Here is a 15,691-nt window from a genome sequence, read left to right on the forward strand (position 1 = left end):
GTAAAACAAACCAAAAGTCCACCTGGGCTTTCATCATTTTCTTCTGTAAGAAATGCTGACTAAGAAGGATGTTAGTCTCTTCTGGATCTGCGCTAATTTTCTGTTCAGAAATCTCAGTCTTAGGACAGGGATGTCCCACGAATGGCCAAATGCAACTCCAGGAGCCTCCTGCTCATCCTTTAGTGGGTCTCTCTTACTCCTGGGAATCCAGGACCTGAGGATGAAGAGCAAGTTCATTCTGGATGACACATTCGCTCTGGGCCCAGATGCTGACACTGTGGCTGTGCATCCACCTTGAGTCAAAGTCATTATTTGTAACTGTCTCTTTACTTGGTCCCCCCAAAGGCTATATAACCCGCGGAAATAAAACATAACAATCTGAATGTGGGGGAGGTATGCCTTTCTTCTGTGAAGTAGAAGTAGCATGAATGATAAGGGGAAGGTGGGAAAGAAAGGTTAGTTTCTGGACATATTTTCCCTTAAATCCACACCCATTTGTACTGGGTTGAATGATGCCTCCCCCCAAAAAAAGATATGAACCTCTGAATGTGGCTTCATGTGGAAAATGGGTCTTTGCAGCTGTAATTAAGGATCCTGAGATAAGAAAGTTGAGGAGTATCCAGATGGGCCCTAAATCCAAGTCCCCTTGTACCAGACACACAGGGAAGATGCGACCATCTAAAGACGGAGGCAGAGAGTAGAGATGTGTTGCCACAAGCCAAGGAACACCTGGAGAATCTGTTAGAAAAGGAAAAGGAAATAAATGGATGTTGGGAAGATGTGTTGGGAAAACCCAAGACCACCCCCAGGTTCAGTGATTAAGTGGGACTCACAGGCCTCAGCATATAATTTATAACCACAAAAACATACAAAGCAAAATCAGCAAAGAGAAAAAGGTCCATATGGCAAAAGCTGGAGGAAATTAGGTGCCAGCTCCCAAGAGTCCTGTTTCCATGAAGTCACACAGGATACACTTACTTCCCCTAGCAACGGTTGTGATAACACATGTGAAATGTGTTAGCTTATTAGAGAAAAGTGCCCATGGCTTTTTACTGGGGGTTCACGTAGGCACCCACTGCCTAGCGCATACCAAAATCCCAGAATCCTAGAGGAGACCAGATGTTTAGGGTAAACCATATTGGTTTGGTTTTTTTTTTTAAGATTTTATTTATTTATTTGACAGAGAGCACAGGCAGGGGGAGCGGGAGAGGGAGAAGCAGGCTCCCCGCTGAGCAGGGAGCCGGATGCAGGGTTCAATCCCAGGACACTGGGGTCATGCCCTGAGCGGAGGTGGACGCTTAACCAACTGAGCCACCCAGGCACCCCAACCATATTGTGTGAAAGGACAGTTATGAATAGTGAGCCATTCAATAGAGAATGATGAGAACCCTCTCCAAATCTAAGTTCCCAGATGTCAGGCAAGGGACAACCTTGTAAGCAGGCCTTTCTTAAGAGCTGTGTTGACTTCTGCAACAGCAAGTAACCAACAGTGTCTGCTACAATATATTTGTATGTTAGAAAAGTCCTGTGATCACCAAAATTGATGCTGAGGAAAACATTCCATAAAACTCCAATACCTATTTCAAATTTGAGCCCTTGGTGGGTTAGGAATTCATTACTTCCATAGCATGAAGAACAAAACGAAACACTACCTATGAATTTTTTTAATACATACATACACTACTATTCTCATCTCTTTCTAAAACACACACACAAAAAGAGTGTATTGTTTGAATGCATATACATCTAGGAAAAGCATGAAAATATGTATGATATAAAACAAGACAGCAGTTATTATGGGGAGGAAAAAAGGCTGCTCCCCGCACTGCTTCAGGTCAGTCCCAAATCCAGGTTGTTACCTGCACTTCTGACCAATTGGCTATAAATCACGTTTCAAGGACCTCCTCGGGTTCAAATAATTTGCTCAAGTGGTTCACAGAAGTCAGAGAAACATTTTACTTACAAGATTACCAGCTTACTGTAAGATGATGTAACTCAGGAACAGCCAAACAGAAGAGATGCAGAGGGTGTGGGGAAAGGGCAAGTAGCTTTCATGCTGCTCTCCAGGTTTGCCACTCTCCCAGCACCTGCACTTGTTTTCCAGCCCGGAAGCTCTCTGTTCCCTGGCCTTTGGGGGTTTTATGGAGGCTTTGTTACACAGCCATGATTAACTCATTGGCCATTGGTGGTTGATTCCACCTCCAGATGGCGCCCCTCCACGGAGGTTATGCGGATGGACTAAAAGTCCAACCCTCTAATCGCAGGGTTGGTTCCCCTGGCAATCAGCCCCCACCCACAGGTGCTTTCCAAAAGTCTCCTCATTAAGAGCAAGAATCCAGGTTAAAAGGCCAGATTCATTCCATCCCAAAATCCAAACACTTGTCACTGGGCCAATATTATTTGGAGGTGGGCGGGGCCAGGAAGAAGGATAAATAACTGATAGAGCAAATACGGTAAAATGTTAATGGCACAATCTAGGTGGTGGGTATGTGTTCACAGTAAAATTCATTCAACTTTGCTGTGTGTTGGAATTTTTCATAATGAAATGTTTTCATAATTTCGTAATAAAATTTTGAGTTGGAAAAAGCTATTAGTAATAACAAAGATTCGGTGAAGTAACCAAAACAAAATAATGTTTAATAATATTCTTATTTATTTTAAAAAGATTTTATTTTATTTTTTTAATAACCTCTCCACCCAGTGTGGATCTCAAACTTACAATCTCAAGATCAAAAGTTGCATGCTCTAGGGCGCCTGGGTGGCTCAGTTGGTTAAGCAACTGCCTTCGGCTCAGGTCATGATCCTGGAGTCCCGGGATCGAGTACCGCATCGGGCTCCCTGCTCGGCGAGGAGCCTGCTTCTCCCTCTGACCCTGCCCCCTCTCATATACTCTCTCTCATTCTCACTCTCTCAAATGAATAAATAAATTAAAAAAAAAAAAAGTTGCATGCTCTATGACTGAGCCAGCTAGGCACCTCTAATAATATTTTTAAGTTGTTTTACCAGCTGAAGAAAATTAGGAGAAAAGAAAAATTAGAGATGAAAGGTTAGGGAAAAAGACACTATTTACAATTGCAACAAAGGCAGAAAAAACCCCAGGAAGGCGATGAGTCAGGGAAATACACCACTGGGTAAATGCCAAATCCTAAAAGTAGTAACTAAACATTTCAAATATTCCAAAGCCATCCAAATAGATGCAAGTACTTAATCAGATTCTAGTCACAATGTCACTCCTTCTCTTACCTGTTTGTGTTTTAGTGTAGCCATTAGAAAAATTCTTTTATTTATTTATTTATTTATTTATTTATTTGAGAGAGAGAGAGAGAGAGAGAGAAACAGCATGAGAGGGGATAGGGTCAGAGGGAGAAGCAGGCTCCCTGCTGAGCCGGGAGCCCGATGCGGGACTCGATCCTAGGACCCTGGGATCATGACCTGAGCCGAAGGCAGTCGCTTAACCAACTGAGCCACCCAGGCGCCCCTAGAAAAATTCTTACTAAGAGAATTTGTTTTATGGAAATGTTTAGAATATGAAATGAATTTTAAAAAGCAAATTATCCCAATGTTTCCAGAGTTTATCTGAATTATGAAAATTAAGCAGAGAAAATAAAAGACAAAAACTGAAATATACTAACATTTGAATAAGAATTATCTTTGGGAAATAGAATTAGGAAGCTAGAAATGTTGTTTTACTGGTGTCACAATCTGGAAGCAAATATCCAAGTAAACTTGCAGTGAGAAGGAAAGTCAGAAAACTTACCAGTTTAGATTTGCTTAATGCTTGATCTCCCTAAAATTCTTATCTGTGGGGACGAAAGGAGAAGGTGATGTGGGGGCCTAAGGAGACTTGCAAACTAGTCCTTGGAGAGGAACTGGACTGAAGGCGGGGGGAAGGTAACGGTCATCAGGTGTCTCACTGCCGGCTCCTCCATCACTGCGCCCCGCGTTCAGTGCAGACAATGCTTTCACCGACAAATGCCCACTTCCCTCCAGTTCTCAATCACTGAGCGCCCCAGGCACGGTGACCCGCACGGACCTCAAACTCTGACCTCACGAGTCTCAGTCCTTGATCTCCACACAGCTGGAATGCCTGACCACCACAGCCCCGCACCCTGGCAGCAAAGGCATCCCAGCCTCGGAGCCGCGGACGCCCACCGAGCCTCTCCCCTCCTTAACCTCTTCGGTTCCCGCGACCCCGCTGCGATCTCCAGCTATCACACCTCACCTCTGCGAGCTCGTCGGTTCCCGGCCGCACGCCCAGCTCCTGGGAACCCGCTACGGTGGCCGCGGGGCCGGGAACGACCCCACCTCCGGCGTCTCCTCAGGCCGGGGCATCCGCGCCGCGGCTCCCTGGGCGCTCCCGCGGTGAGCGTCGGCCGCTCGGGCCCCGGCCGTCTTCGCGCCGCTCAGCGCGGGGCTCGAGGCCGTGCACCTGCTTGTTGCCGCCCGGTTGCTTCAGCCCCTGCGCCGCCGCGCTGGGAAGTTAGAGACAACGCTGCGCAAACTGCACGGACGCACGAGAAACTGTCGGAAACGAGCGGCCCTGAGCGCGGCCGCGTTGGCGAGTGTCAGGGGTCCGTAGAGCGGGGAACAAGCGCCGGGAAAGAGGCGATGGGAGCGTCTTATCGGCTGGGATCTAAGTGGGCATCCCAGCCAGTGAGATTGGGCGTGGAGGGTGTGCGTGAGGGTCACAATATAAATTCACAGCCAAGGCCACCTTTTGTTCCAGGCCTGTTTGGAAAACACCAAGTGTTGAAATTTGAAAGTGTGGACTATGAAGTAAGTGGATACAAAAGCAGCTGTGATGCTGTCGTAGCTTAAGCAATGCGGTGCGGATGGTTTTCGAAGGAATCACGTGCACGCATTCCTGATGGCAGTGTCATCAGGTCTTAGCGCCGCTGCTCGCAACTAATGTTACTGGAAGAGGATTCTGGAGCGTGCTGTTTTGTCACTTTGGAGCTCTCTGCGCCCGCCTTACCTTTTCTCTGCTCTCTAGTCCAGGCTGCCCCACCTGCAGGGATAGTGAGCTAGGACAGAGACAAATCAAGTACAGTCGCAAGCTTTTAAAACAATATAAATCGCGGGCGCCTGGATGGCTCGGTCGTTAAGCCTCTGCCTTCGGCTCAGGTCATGATCCCAGGGTCCTGGGATCGAGTCCCACATCGTGCTCCCTGCTCTGCGGGAAGCCTGCTTCTCCCTCTCCCACTCCCCCGGCTTGTGTTCCTGCTCTCGCTATGTCTCTCTCTGTCAAAAAAAATAAAATCTTTAAAAAAAAAATATATATATATATATAAATCGGCCAACTATAACTTTATGGATTATCCATTCCAATAGGAGTTGCTGTGAATTTTTTTTTGGAAAGATAAAATACTATCTGAGAATTGGTTCATCCACAAATTGGTCAGTTTCCAATTCAAAATGTATCTTGGGGCGCCTAGGTGGCTCAGTGGGTTAAGTGACTTGTTTTCGGCTCAGGTCATGATCTGGGGGTCCTGGGATAGAGGTGTATGTGAGGCTCCGGCTCAGCTGGGAGTCCGCTTCAGGAGTCTTTCTCTGCTACTACCCTTCCCCCTACTCACACGTGCACTCTCCTCTCTCTCAAATAAATATATTTTTAAAATATTTTATTTATTTATTTGACAGAGAGACACAGCGAGAGAGGGAACACAAGCAGGGGGAGTGGGAGAGGGAGAAGCAGGCTTCCTGCCGAGCAGGGAGCCCGATGCGGGGCTCGACTCCAGGACCCTGGGATCATGACCTGAGCCGAAGGCAGACGCCCAACGACTGAGCCACCCAGGCGCCCCGAGTAAATCTTTTTAAAAAATATAGTATCTTTGGGGGCACCTGGCTGACTCACTCCATGGAGTGTGTGACTCTTGATCTGGGGGTCCTGAGTTTGAGCCCCCGGTTGAGTGTAGAGATTAAATTTTTTTTTTTAAGTATCTTTTGGGGATGCCTGGGTGGCTCAGTCGGTTAAGCGTGTGCCTTTGGCTCCTGTCTTGATCCCGGTGTCCTGGGATCGAGTCCTGCATCGGGCTCCTTGCTCAGTGGGAAGCCTGCTCTCCTGTCTGCCGCTCCCCCTGCTTGTGCTCTATCTCTGACAAATAAATAAATAAAATCTTTTTTAAAAATGTATCTTTTCATGTTAATTGGCTATTCAGAGTTGACTCTTCTGTGAATATTTGCCCACTGATTTTTATTCTTGTCATTTTCTTATTGATTTGTAAGAGTTCTTTATATAATCTTAAGTTTTCATCATTTTTTAAGTATTACAAATATATTCTCTCAATGTGCAGCTTGTTTTTACTGTTTTTGATGTATATTATATGAAATATCTCATTTTAATGGAATGTAGATGAAATTTAATGATCTTTCTCATAGTTTCTACCTATTCCCTTTCTTTTTCTTTCTTTCTTTCTTTTTCTTTCTTTCTTTTTTCTTTCTTCCTTCCTTCCCTTCTTTCTCTCTCTTTCTTTTTAGGCGGGTGCAGTGAAGGGCTGAGGGAGAGGGAGAGAGAGAATCTTAAGCAGGCTCCACTCCACTGTTCAGCATGGAGCCCAACATGGGGCTCTATCTCAGGACCCTGAGATCATGACCTGAGCTGAAATCAAGAGTCCCACACCTAACAGACTCAGCCAACTAGGCACCCCACTACCTAGTCTTTTTAAAGAAATCCTTCCCCACATTAAGCTCATAAAAACATTCTCTTGTATTTTCTTCTAAAACTTTTCAAGTTTTGCTGTTCATATTTAGGGTTCCAGGGGTCAGCAAACTGCACCCTATGGGCAAAATCCAGCCCACAGCCTGTTTGGCTTTGACCTTAAGATTGGTTTTTAAATTTTTAAAGGGTTGGGATGCCTGGGTGGCTCAGGCGTTAAGTGTCTGCCTTCTACTCAGGTCATGATCCTAGGGTCCTGGGATTGAGCCCCACACTGGGCTCCTTGCTTAGCGGGGAGCCTGCTTCTCCCTCTGCTTGTGCGTGCTCTCTCTCTGGCAAATAAATAAATAATAAAATATTTTTTTAATAAAATTTTTAAAGGGTTAAATAAATGGAGATTGTATGTGGCCTGCAAAGCCCGAAATACTGTCTGGCCCTTTTTCAATCAAATAAGTTCGCTTTTAGTCTAAGACATAAAGCATTGATTTGTGTAGGGTGTCACTTAGACACCTAAATTTATTTACTTTTTCTATAGGATAACCAATTATCCTAGTAGTCTTTTAAAAATAACTGCCATAGGGGCGCCTGGCTGACTCAGTCAGCAGAGCTTGAGACTCTTGATTTCAGGGTTGTAAGTTCCAGCCCCACATTGGGTGTGGAGATCACTTAAAATAAAAACCTTAAAAATTAACACAAAAATAACTGCCATAAAGAGTTTGGCTAGCCTTTGTTCCAGGTTCCTAAGAAAGAAGTAACCTCTAAACCTTTAGAATTTCCTGAGTGATAGGAGTGTCTTTGTCATACATGAAGGGCCCTCAAACCACAAGATAATTTCTGCTAATGAGATGACTCAGGATAGGAGCTTGCCAGCCAGAAAAATCAACCATGTGATTAGAAGATTGAGGCCTTGAGCCATATGATATCAGTCTCACCTCCGGGAGTGGAGGAGGCTGGAGATTGAATTCAACCTGAAATCAATCATGTATGTGTGATAAAACCCGAATAAAATCTCTGGATAGGAAGCTCAGGTGAAATTCCCTGGTTGGCAATACTCTTTTGAGTATGTCATTTCTCAGTGCTGGGTGGGTAACACATCTCGGAGGATGATGAAAGATTTAGGTTTAACCCTCACAGGCTTTTTCCTGTGTGTCTCTTTTTTTGGTGGTTCTAATTTGTATCCTTATGCTACAATAAAACTGGAATAAGAGATGGGGCACCTGGGTGGCTCAGTTGGTTAAGCGTCTGCCTTCAGCTCAGGTCATGATCCCAGCGTCCTGGGATCGAGCCCCTCGTCGGGCTCCCTGCTCCTGCTTCTCCCTCTCCCTCTGTGTCTGCTCCTCCCCCTCACTCATGCTCACTTGCTCTTGTGCGTGTGTGCTCTCTCTCAAAATAAATAAATAAAATCTTTTTTAAAAACTGGAATAAGAATAAGACTTTTGGTGAGTTCTGTGAGTCTCATCTGAGGGTGGATATGGGAACTCCTAAATTTGTAGCCAGTTGGTCAAAAGTGAGTGGCCCTGGCAACCTCTGAACTTGTAACTGATGGCTGAATTGAGGACAGTACCCTTAACCTTGATTTTGGCTAACTCTGAATAATACCTCTTTTTGCACTGACTTGTAATGTCATCTCAGATATCCATATCCAATATCCATATGTATAGATCAATTTCTGAGCTCACTTTTACAATTTGTAATATGTCTCTATCCCTGTACTTGATACTGCAATATCTTAATTACTATTGATTTATAGTAAATCTTGTTTGTTATCAAGTAGAGCAAAACCCCCATCATATTTCTTTGTTAGAATTGCTTGAAATATTTTTGGCAATTTGTCTCCTATGAGAATTTTAGGACTGGCTTGTCAGGATTATAGAAACCCTGTTGAGATGCTTTTCAGTTACACAATAGATAATAATACTTAAGGTCCTTGCATATCATATTAAGAAGATTGGACTTTTTTTTTAAGGCCATAGAGTTACAAATGAATTTATTAACAGGATTTCCAGACTGAGTAAACATCTGTTACATTAGGTTATGTTATAATAAAACCAACCCTAAAATATCTGTGGTTTAAAACAACAAAGACATACTTCTCACTCATATTCCATGTGTGGGTCATCTAGGACTTGTGCTGCACATAATCGATGTCATTACTTACAACCCAGGAATATGACTCCTACCTGGAATATTACTGTACAAGGAGAGAAGGACCCAGAACATAGAAGAGTACACACTGGCTCCTAAGGCTTCTACTGATAAGTGACAATCACTTCCCCTTTCACTTCATCAACTAAAGCAGATCATATGGTGATACGTAACTTCAAAAAACATGGAGAAATACAGTTCTTCCATGTATCCCAAAGGAGAAAGATCCATGAACATCCAATGTTAATGATTATCATAGCCCTTTACAAGGACTGAACTAACGGGAGTATGAAAAATGAAAATGACAGCAAGAATGGAGATACAGGAGCGCCTGGGTGGCTTAGTTGGTTGGGCATCTGCCTTAGGCTGAGGTCATGATCCCAGAGTCCCGGAATCGAGCCCATGTTGGGCTCCCTGCTCAGAGGGGACTCTGCTTCTCCCTCTCCCTCTGCCCCTGCCCCTGCTCCTTCGCTCTCTCTCAAAAATCAATCAATCAATCAATCAATCTTACAAAAAAGAATGGAGATACAATTGTGCATATGACTGCAGGTCATATAAATTTCATAGCATTTAAATCAGAAGGTCTGATAGATACTGGAAATGTGTAGTTATACTGACAAAACCAGGGAACTCATGACTAAATTGCTGGATTACAGGACAAGTCAGTGATTTGGCAGTATTTTGCAACATCTTCTAAACCCATGTACATTGGGGTAGACTCACACAGGTGAGCCAACCCATGTACATTGGGGTAAGTCTCACACAAGTGAGCCAACCTGGATTTTCAGCTTAAGGGATAGAAGGTTAGTCAGTAATATCAAATGTATACCTTTGCCTTCTGTCTTATGGCAGTTTTTACAGCTCTCTGGGACCATGTGTTCCTTGCTTTCATTTTTCATTAAAGAACTTGAGTCTTGGGGCATCTGGGTGCTCAGTTGAACGACCAGCTCTTGGTTTCGGCTCAGGTCGTTATTTTGTGGGTTGAGATCAAGCCCGCATTGGGCTCCAAGCTCTGCGGGGAGTCTACTTGAAGATTCTCTCCCTCTTCCCCTCCTCCTCTCTGAAATGAATAAATAAATCTTTAAAAAAATACTTGAATCTTATAAAAAAACAAAATTCTTAAAACCTGTGTACCCACTATCCAGCATCACTACATGCCTTCTGCTCATCAAGTTATTTTTGTGATTGAGAGATTATGAAGTAAACCAGTGATCCTTGGGCTTATATAATCTGATGCTCATTGTAGGACAAGTCTTGATGTCAAAATACCAGGAGCACCTGAATCCACTCAATAACAAGGGTCCACAAGACTATCAACAGATAAGCCCTCTACACATATTTCTTCAACATGCCAGATCTCCTGAAAGCCCACTGTGAATTTTAGGGTTGTTACCTGTTATTATAGGATGGGGAAGTGAACTTGGAGGGGCCTATACCATGTAGTGAGAAGAAATCATGAAAACTTAATTCTTTTTAACGTGGTCTTGACATGTTTTTCCACCAGCTCCATAATGCTGATAGCACAAGATGAAAAGAGAGAGATTCCATAACCAAAGTAGTCTTTTCTCACTGTTATACTTTCCTTGCACCAGAGGCAAGCCATGGCTCATAAGGAGGGAAGTGATGGGGTCAGCAATACGATCACTAGCTATCAGTCTCACATCATTGTGAAATAGAATTGAGTCACAAATAACAGATTACCAGTGAGTTTGTCAGTAAGAGGTAGTTTATGTAACCTTCAATTTCACAAGATCATGTAGATACTTCAAATATATTAATACTTCAAATATATTAATGAAACTTTAGGTTTAGAATTAAAATTTAACCTGGAGAGAGTAGGTTTTACTAACCCTTGTTATCTGATAGCAGTTACTTCCCTGCAAATAGGGTTTGGCTGACAGTGGGCAAGGATGAGGAAAGAGGAGTCACATATTTCCCACCTTTGTAGTGGGGAGGTTCTTCCTCTATGGAGATGTCTTTTATTTTTTTTAAAGATTGTATTTTTAAGTAATCTCCACACCCAACATGGGGCTCGAACTTATAACCCCAAGACTGAGTTGCATGCTCCACTGACTGAGCCAATCAGGTGCCCCAAGGAGATCCCTTTTACTATTTTGAACATGGCAAGGGAAAGGTGGGAAGTACTTAACCCCTATAGGTACAGTGACTTTCTTGTTGGAAAGTGGTTTGGGGTGGGAGTTCGTGAGGGACAAGGTGTGTGAAAACTCCTGATTCACTAAAATGCTTTCCCTGCTCATAGGTAAGAATGTTTGTCTTCAAAAGAGCAGTGCTCTCATCAACTTCCCAGGCTTTACATTCAGGACAATGGAGAGTTTCCAGTCATTCTTGAACGAATCCTTTGGAAATGCAGACAGTAAAACAGTAGTATTTATTTTGCTAACCATTTTATCATATTGTAGGTGACATTTCACTATCATCCCTCACACCCCCAAGACTTGCAAAACTCCCATGTGTAAGACTATTGGTTCCTGGGTTTGGGATAGAAAGTCTGTCAATGTCCCTGGGATTAATCTTAGCCCTTCTTGTTTTTTTGTTTTTCCCTCTCATGCTATATTGTACTGCTTAATGTGGGGGTATACCAGCTAATCCACATTGCTTATTGAAAACATGGAGATGGATGATTTACCCCTCTTTACAAAAGCTGGTTTTGGCTATGTGACTAGTGAGTATAAAAGACCCGTGAGTAATCTTGGGCCTTGATTTCCGTGAAACTGAGATACTTCACATATATGTTGGTGGTTTGTGATTTGGAGACAAATGGTGTTCTGTGACTGAAAAAGGTCCCTGGAATCCGTACCTGCATGTTGCAGAACACCTTGTAGCTTTTGTCTTTATTGGAGTCTCATGTTAGTATAAGTCTGGAGTCGTGTTGAGTACATTCAACCACCTTAAACTGGGTACCCGCTATAGTTGCAATTTCCCCATTTTAATGTAAACCAATGTGCTTGAAAAGGAAACCTGCTTTTGTAAATTAAAACCAAGCTCATTGTATCTTAGGATTTAATCCCCACTTAAGAAAAATAATTTATGAGACTTTCCAGCTACATTCTAGAGAGGGATTCATAAAAACACCTCTGAAGTTTCACTTATGCTTTTTGAAAGGGAAGCATACCTTGTACAGTAACTGTGAACAATCAATTGAGATAACTCACTACCTTCGGACCAGCCAATACCTTGTACAGTATAAGGGAAATAGAAGCCTACTTCATTTGACTATAGGAACAAGTTACATTGTCCAATCAAGCAGTACCAGGACCAAAGCTAGCATTTAATTTCTGTCTTCTGATATCAAGGATGATCACTCAAACTAGAATTCAAAAGGGTATAAAACTCATTATCTTCAAACCCTAACTATCTGATCGGTTTAGAAGAAATAAAATTCTTTATTACAGAAACTTCTACTGCATTTCATCTAACCCAAGATACCTTTGATTGTGTGATGTACCATTTTCTGTACTAAGTTCTCCATTTAAATCTGTCAAGTCATCGGGCGCCTGGGTGGCTCAGTTGGTTAAGCGACTGCCTTCGGCTCAGGTCATGATCCTGGAGTCCCGGGATCGAGTCCTGCATCGGGCTCCCTGCTCGGCAGGGAGTCTGCTTCTCCCTCTGACCCTCCTCCCTCTCATGCTCTCTGTCTCTCATTCTCTCTCTCTAAAATAAATAAATAAAATCTTTAAAAAAATAAAAAATAAAAAATAAATAAATAAATCTGTCAAGTCATCAACTGTATGCTGCATTCTAACTTCATTGTTAATTATGTGTGTGTGGGGGGGATATTTTACCATGGAATCGATGAAAAAAACATTTTACTCAAGGAACATTCAAAATCTTCCAGGCCCATTTATGAATACCAGGAAATGGGTGGCAGGGGAGGAGATATTCGGTATTTTATTAAGATTTCTTACTAAAATAATGAACCATGTAGTTCAATTACAACTTATGTAGCACTGTAATTATATAAAGATTCAATGCAGATTCTTTTTTTTTTTAAGATTTTATTTATTTATTTATTTATTTGACAGAGAGAGAGAGAGTGAGAGAGGGAACAAAAGCAGGCGGAGTGGAAGAGGGAGAAGCAGGCTTCCCACTGAGCAGGGAGCCCAATGAGGGGCTCAATACCAGGACCCTGGGATCATGACCCAAGCCAAAGGCAGACACTTAACGACTGAGCCACCCAGGTGCCCCTCAATGCAGATTATTCTATTGGCAAGTTTTGTGTACATTGAAGTATGTGTACTAGGGAGTCACAATTGCTATGCTAACACATGCAATTCCCAATTATGAACAATCATTTTAATAAAAATAGATGTAAAACACATATTCTCACATAGTTCCGATACATTTGCTTTGTTTTCTGACAAGTGTATTTATTTACATACTTAAAATGTTCCATAATGCTGCTTATTATGTCACAATTACAGGAAATAACATCCCTCATAAAATGATACCCATAAAAGATGATACCTCAGATTCATTCAAGTATAGAATTTTTTCATCAGTGTCAATTCTCTGATACCAGTGTAGCTGGATTTCATGCCAACAATATCCTCACAATCAATACAGACACACACACATGTTCCCTCCTATTCGTTCTCTCTGGCTACATTCAATTGACATGTATGGAGGAAGGTATTTCCTCCTGTCTGGCATTCTACGCAGTACCATTCTCTTATAAGCAATGAGGTGTGAGTCTGGGGAAAAAAAAATGTGTCCACATCTGTAGTCTTAAGGTTTCACTCCTATGTAAACTCTAGTGTAATCAGCTATTCACTTTCAATGACAACTTCTGAATATTTACTTCATTCATGATTTCTCTCCTCTATGAGTTTTCTGATGTAAAATGAGGCTGAATTTGTGGGAGAAAGTTTTCCAACACTCACTGCATCCATAAGGTTTCTCTCCTGTGTGAGTTCTTTGATGTATAATAAGATGTGACTTCTGGACGAAAGATTTCTGACATTCACTGCATTCATGGGGTTTCTCTCCTGTATGTGTCTTCTGATGCAAAACGAGGCTAAATTTGATAGGAAAAGTTTTTCCACATTCACTGCATCCATAGGGTTTCTCTCCTGTATGGATTCTCTGATGAATAATAAGGCTAAACTTGTGAGAGAAAGTTTTCCCACACTGGAGGCATTCATAAGGTTTCTCTCCCGAGTGAATTCTCTGATGAATAAGGAGATAGGACTTCCGGCTGAAGGCTTTGTGGCATTCACTGCATTCATAAGGTTTCTCTCCGGTGTGAGACCTCTGATGAATAGTGAGGTGTGACTTTTGGGTGAAAGCTTTCTGACACTGATTGCATTCATAAGGTTTCTCACCCGTATGTGTTCTTCGGTGAAGGATGAGACTAAACTTGATGGAGAAGGTTTTTCCACATTCACTGCACCCATAGGGTTTCTCTCCTGTATGAGTTCTCCAGTGAGTATTGAGTAGTGACTTTACACTAAAGTCTTTTCCACATTCGCTGCAATGATAGGGTTTCTCTCCTGTGTGGGTTCTCTGATGTCTAATGAGCTCAGATCTCTGGATGAAGGCTTTTCCACATTCACTGCATCCATAAGGTTTTTCCCCTGTATGAGTTTTTTGATGTAAAATGAGGCTAAACTTAAGGGGGAATGTTTTCCCACATTTATCACAGCCATAGGGTTTCTCTCCTGTGTGAGATCTCTGATGAATAATGAGCTGTGACTTGTTGCTGAAGCTTTTCTCACACTCACCACATCTGTAGGGCTTCTCTCCTGTATGAGTTCTTTGATGTGAAGTGAGTTGTGACTTACCGCCGAAGCTTTTCTGACATATACGACATTCAAACCGTTTCTCTCCTGTGTGAGCTCTCTGGTGTTTATTAAGGCATGACTTATCAGTAAAAGCTTTCCCACATTTATTGCATCCATAAGGTTTCACTCCTGTATGGGTTCTCTGGTGTAAAATGAGACGGGATTTCCGGCTGAAGGCTTTCTCACACCTACTGCAACCACAGGGTTTCTCTCCGGTGTGTGTTTGCTGATGCTTAATGAGGTCTGACTTCTGGGGAAAGGCTCTCTTGCAGTCACTGCAGTTATGCTGTTTCTCTCCTGTTTGAGTTTTCCAATGTTTTATAAGCTGTGACTTATGGCTGGAAGCCTTTAAATGTTCATTATATTCATTGTATTTTTCTCCAGTATGAATTTTCTCACGTTTAGTATAAAGAAATAATTCATCATATCCATTAAATTCAACTTTGTTTCTTGCATAGCTTTTATTCTGAATAATGTACTCTACATTAGGTTTCAAATGTTTCCCAAGGATGTCAAATATTTGGGATCTTTGTGCTAAAGGGACATCAAAGTTTAGGCTTAGAGATAATATTTTTCTAAATGCATTATTTTTGTGGTGACTCTCCATAGTTTCAAGGTTGCCTTGATTTTCTTGGCGCCCGTCTGTATGACAATCAACTTGCCAGGTGTCTTCTAGAAAGGAGACCAATGAGCCACAATGACCATGAAATAGAAAGAATGGAATTCCATAGCAAAGGCCAAGCAGAAAAGAAGAAATGAGACTGGGTAAACAGTGAAAGTCTGAGACATTTGTAAGTGGAAGGAGGGGGGAAAAAAAAATGGAATAAACTACAAAATGTAGAGACAAGGGACAATTTATGAATGCTGAGTATATTAGAAAAGAAGGCTATAGGGCGCCTGGGTGGCTCAGTTGGTTAGGCGACTGCCTTCGGCTCAGGTCATGATCCTGGAGTCCCTGGATCGAGTCCCGCATCGGGCTCCCTGCTCGGCAGGGAGTCTGCTTCTCCCTCTGACCCTCCCCCCTCTCATGTGCTCTCTCTCATTCTCTCTCTCTCAAATAAATAAATAAAATCTTTAAAAAAAAAAAAAA

General features: G+C 42.5%; 1 protein-coding gene and 2 long non-coding RNA genes across 3 annotated transcripts in view; 1 reads left to right on the top strand and 2 right to left on the bottom strand.

Annotated features, from left to right (window-relative positions):
• The window catches only part of LOC145717689 (uncharacterized), a 147,444-nt gene that overhangs the window by 58,716 nt on the left and 73,037 nt on the right, over window positions 1–15,691 (top strand). The window lies entirely within an intron of this gene.
• Window positions 360–15,691, bottom strand: part of LOC102733532 (uncharacterized) — a 22,114-nt gene continuing 6,782 nt past the window's right edge. The window contains exon 3 of the long non-coding RNA XR_014141071.1: window positions 360–738. This is a non-coding gene — a long non-coding RNA (uncharacterized LOC102733532). The remainder of the gene's footprint in view (window positions 739–15,691) is intronic.
• On the bottom strand, window positions 12,821–15,498 carry LOC145715868 (uncharacterized). Its single transcript, XM_081807666.1, has one exon. It carries the CDS (start codon window positions 15,206–15,208, stop codon window positions 13,625–13,627), a length of 1,584 nt encoding a protein of 527 aa, XP_081663792.1. The 5' UTR covers window positions 15,209–15,498; the 3' UTR covers window positions 12,821–13,624.

This window comes from Leptonychotes weddellii, chromosome 16 (assembly GCF_054177405.1).
Source record: "Leptonychotes weddellii isolate Sample4059 chromosome 16, ASM5417740v2, whole genome shotgun sequence".
NCBI lineage: Eukaryota > Metazoa > Chordata > Mammalia > Carnivora > Phocidae > Leptonychotes > Leptonychotes weddellii.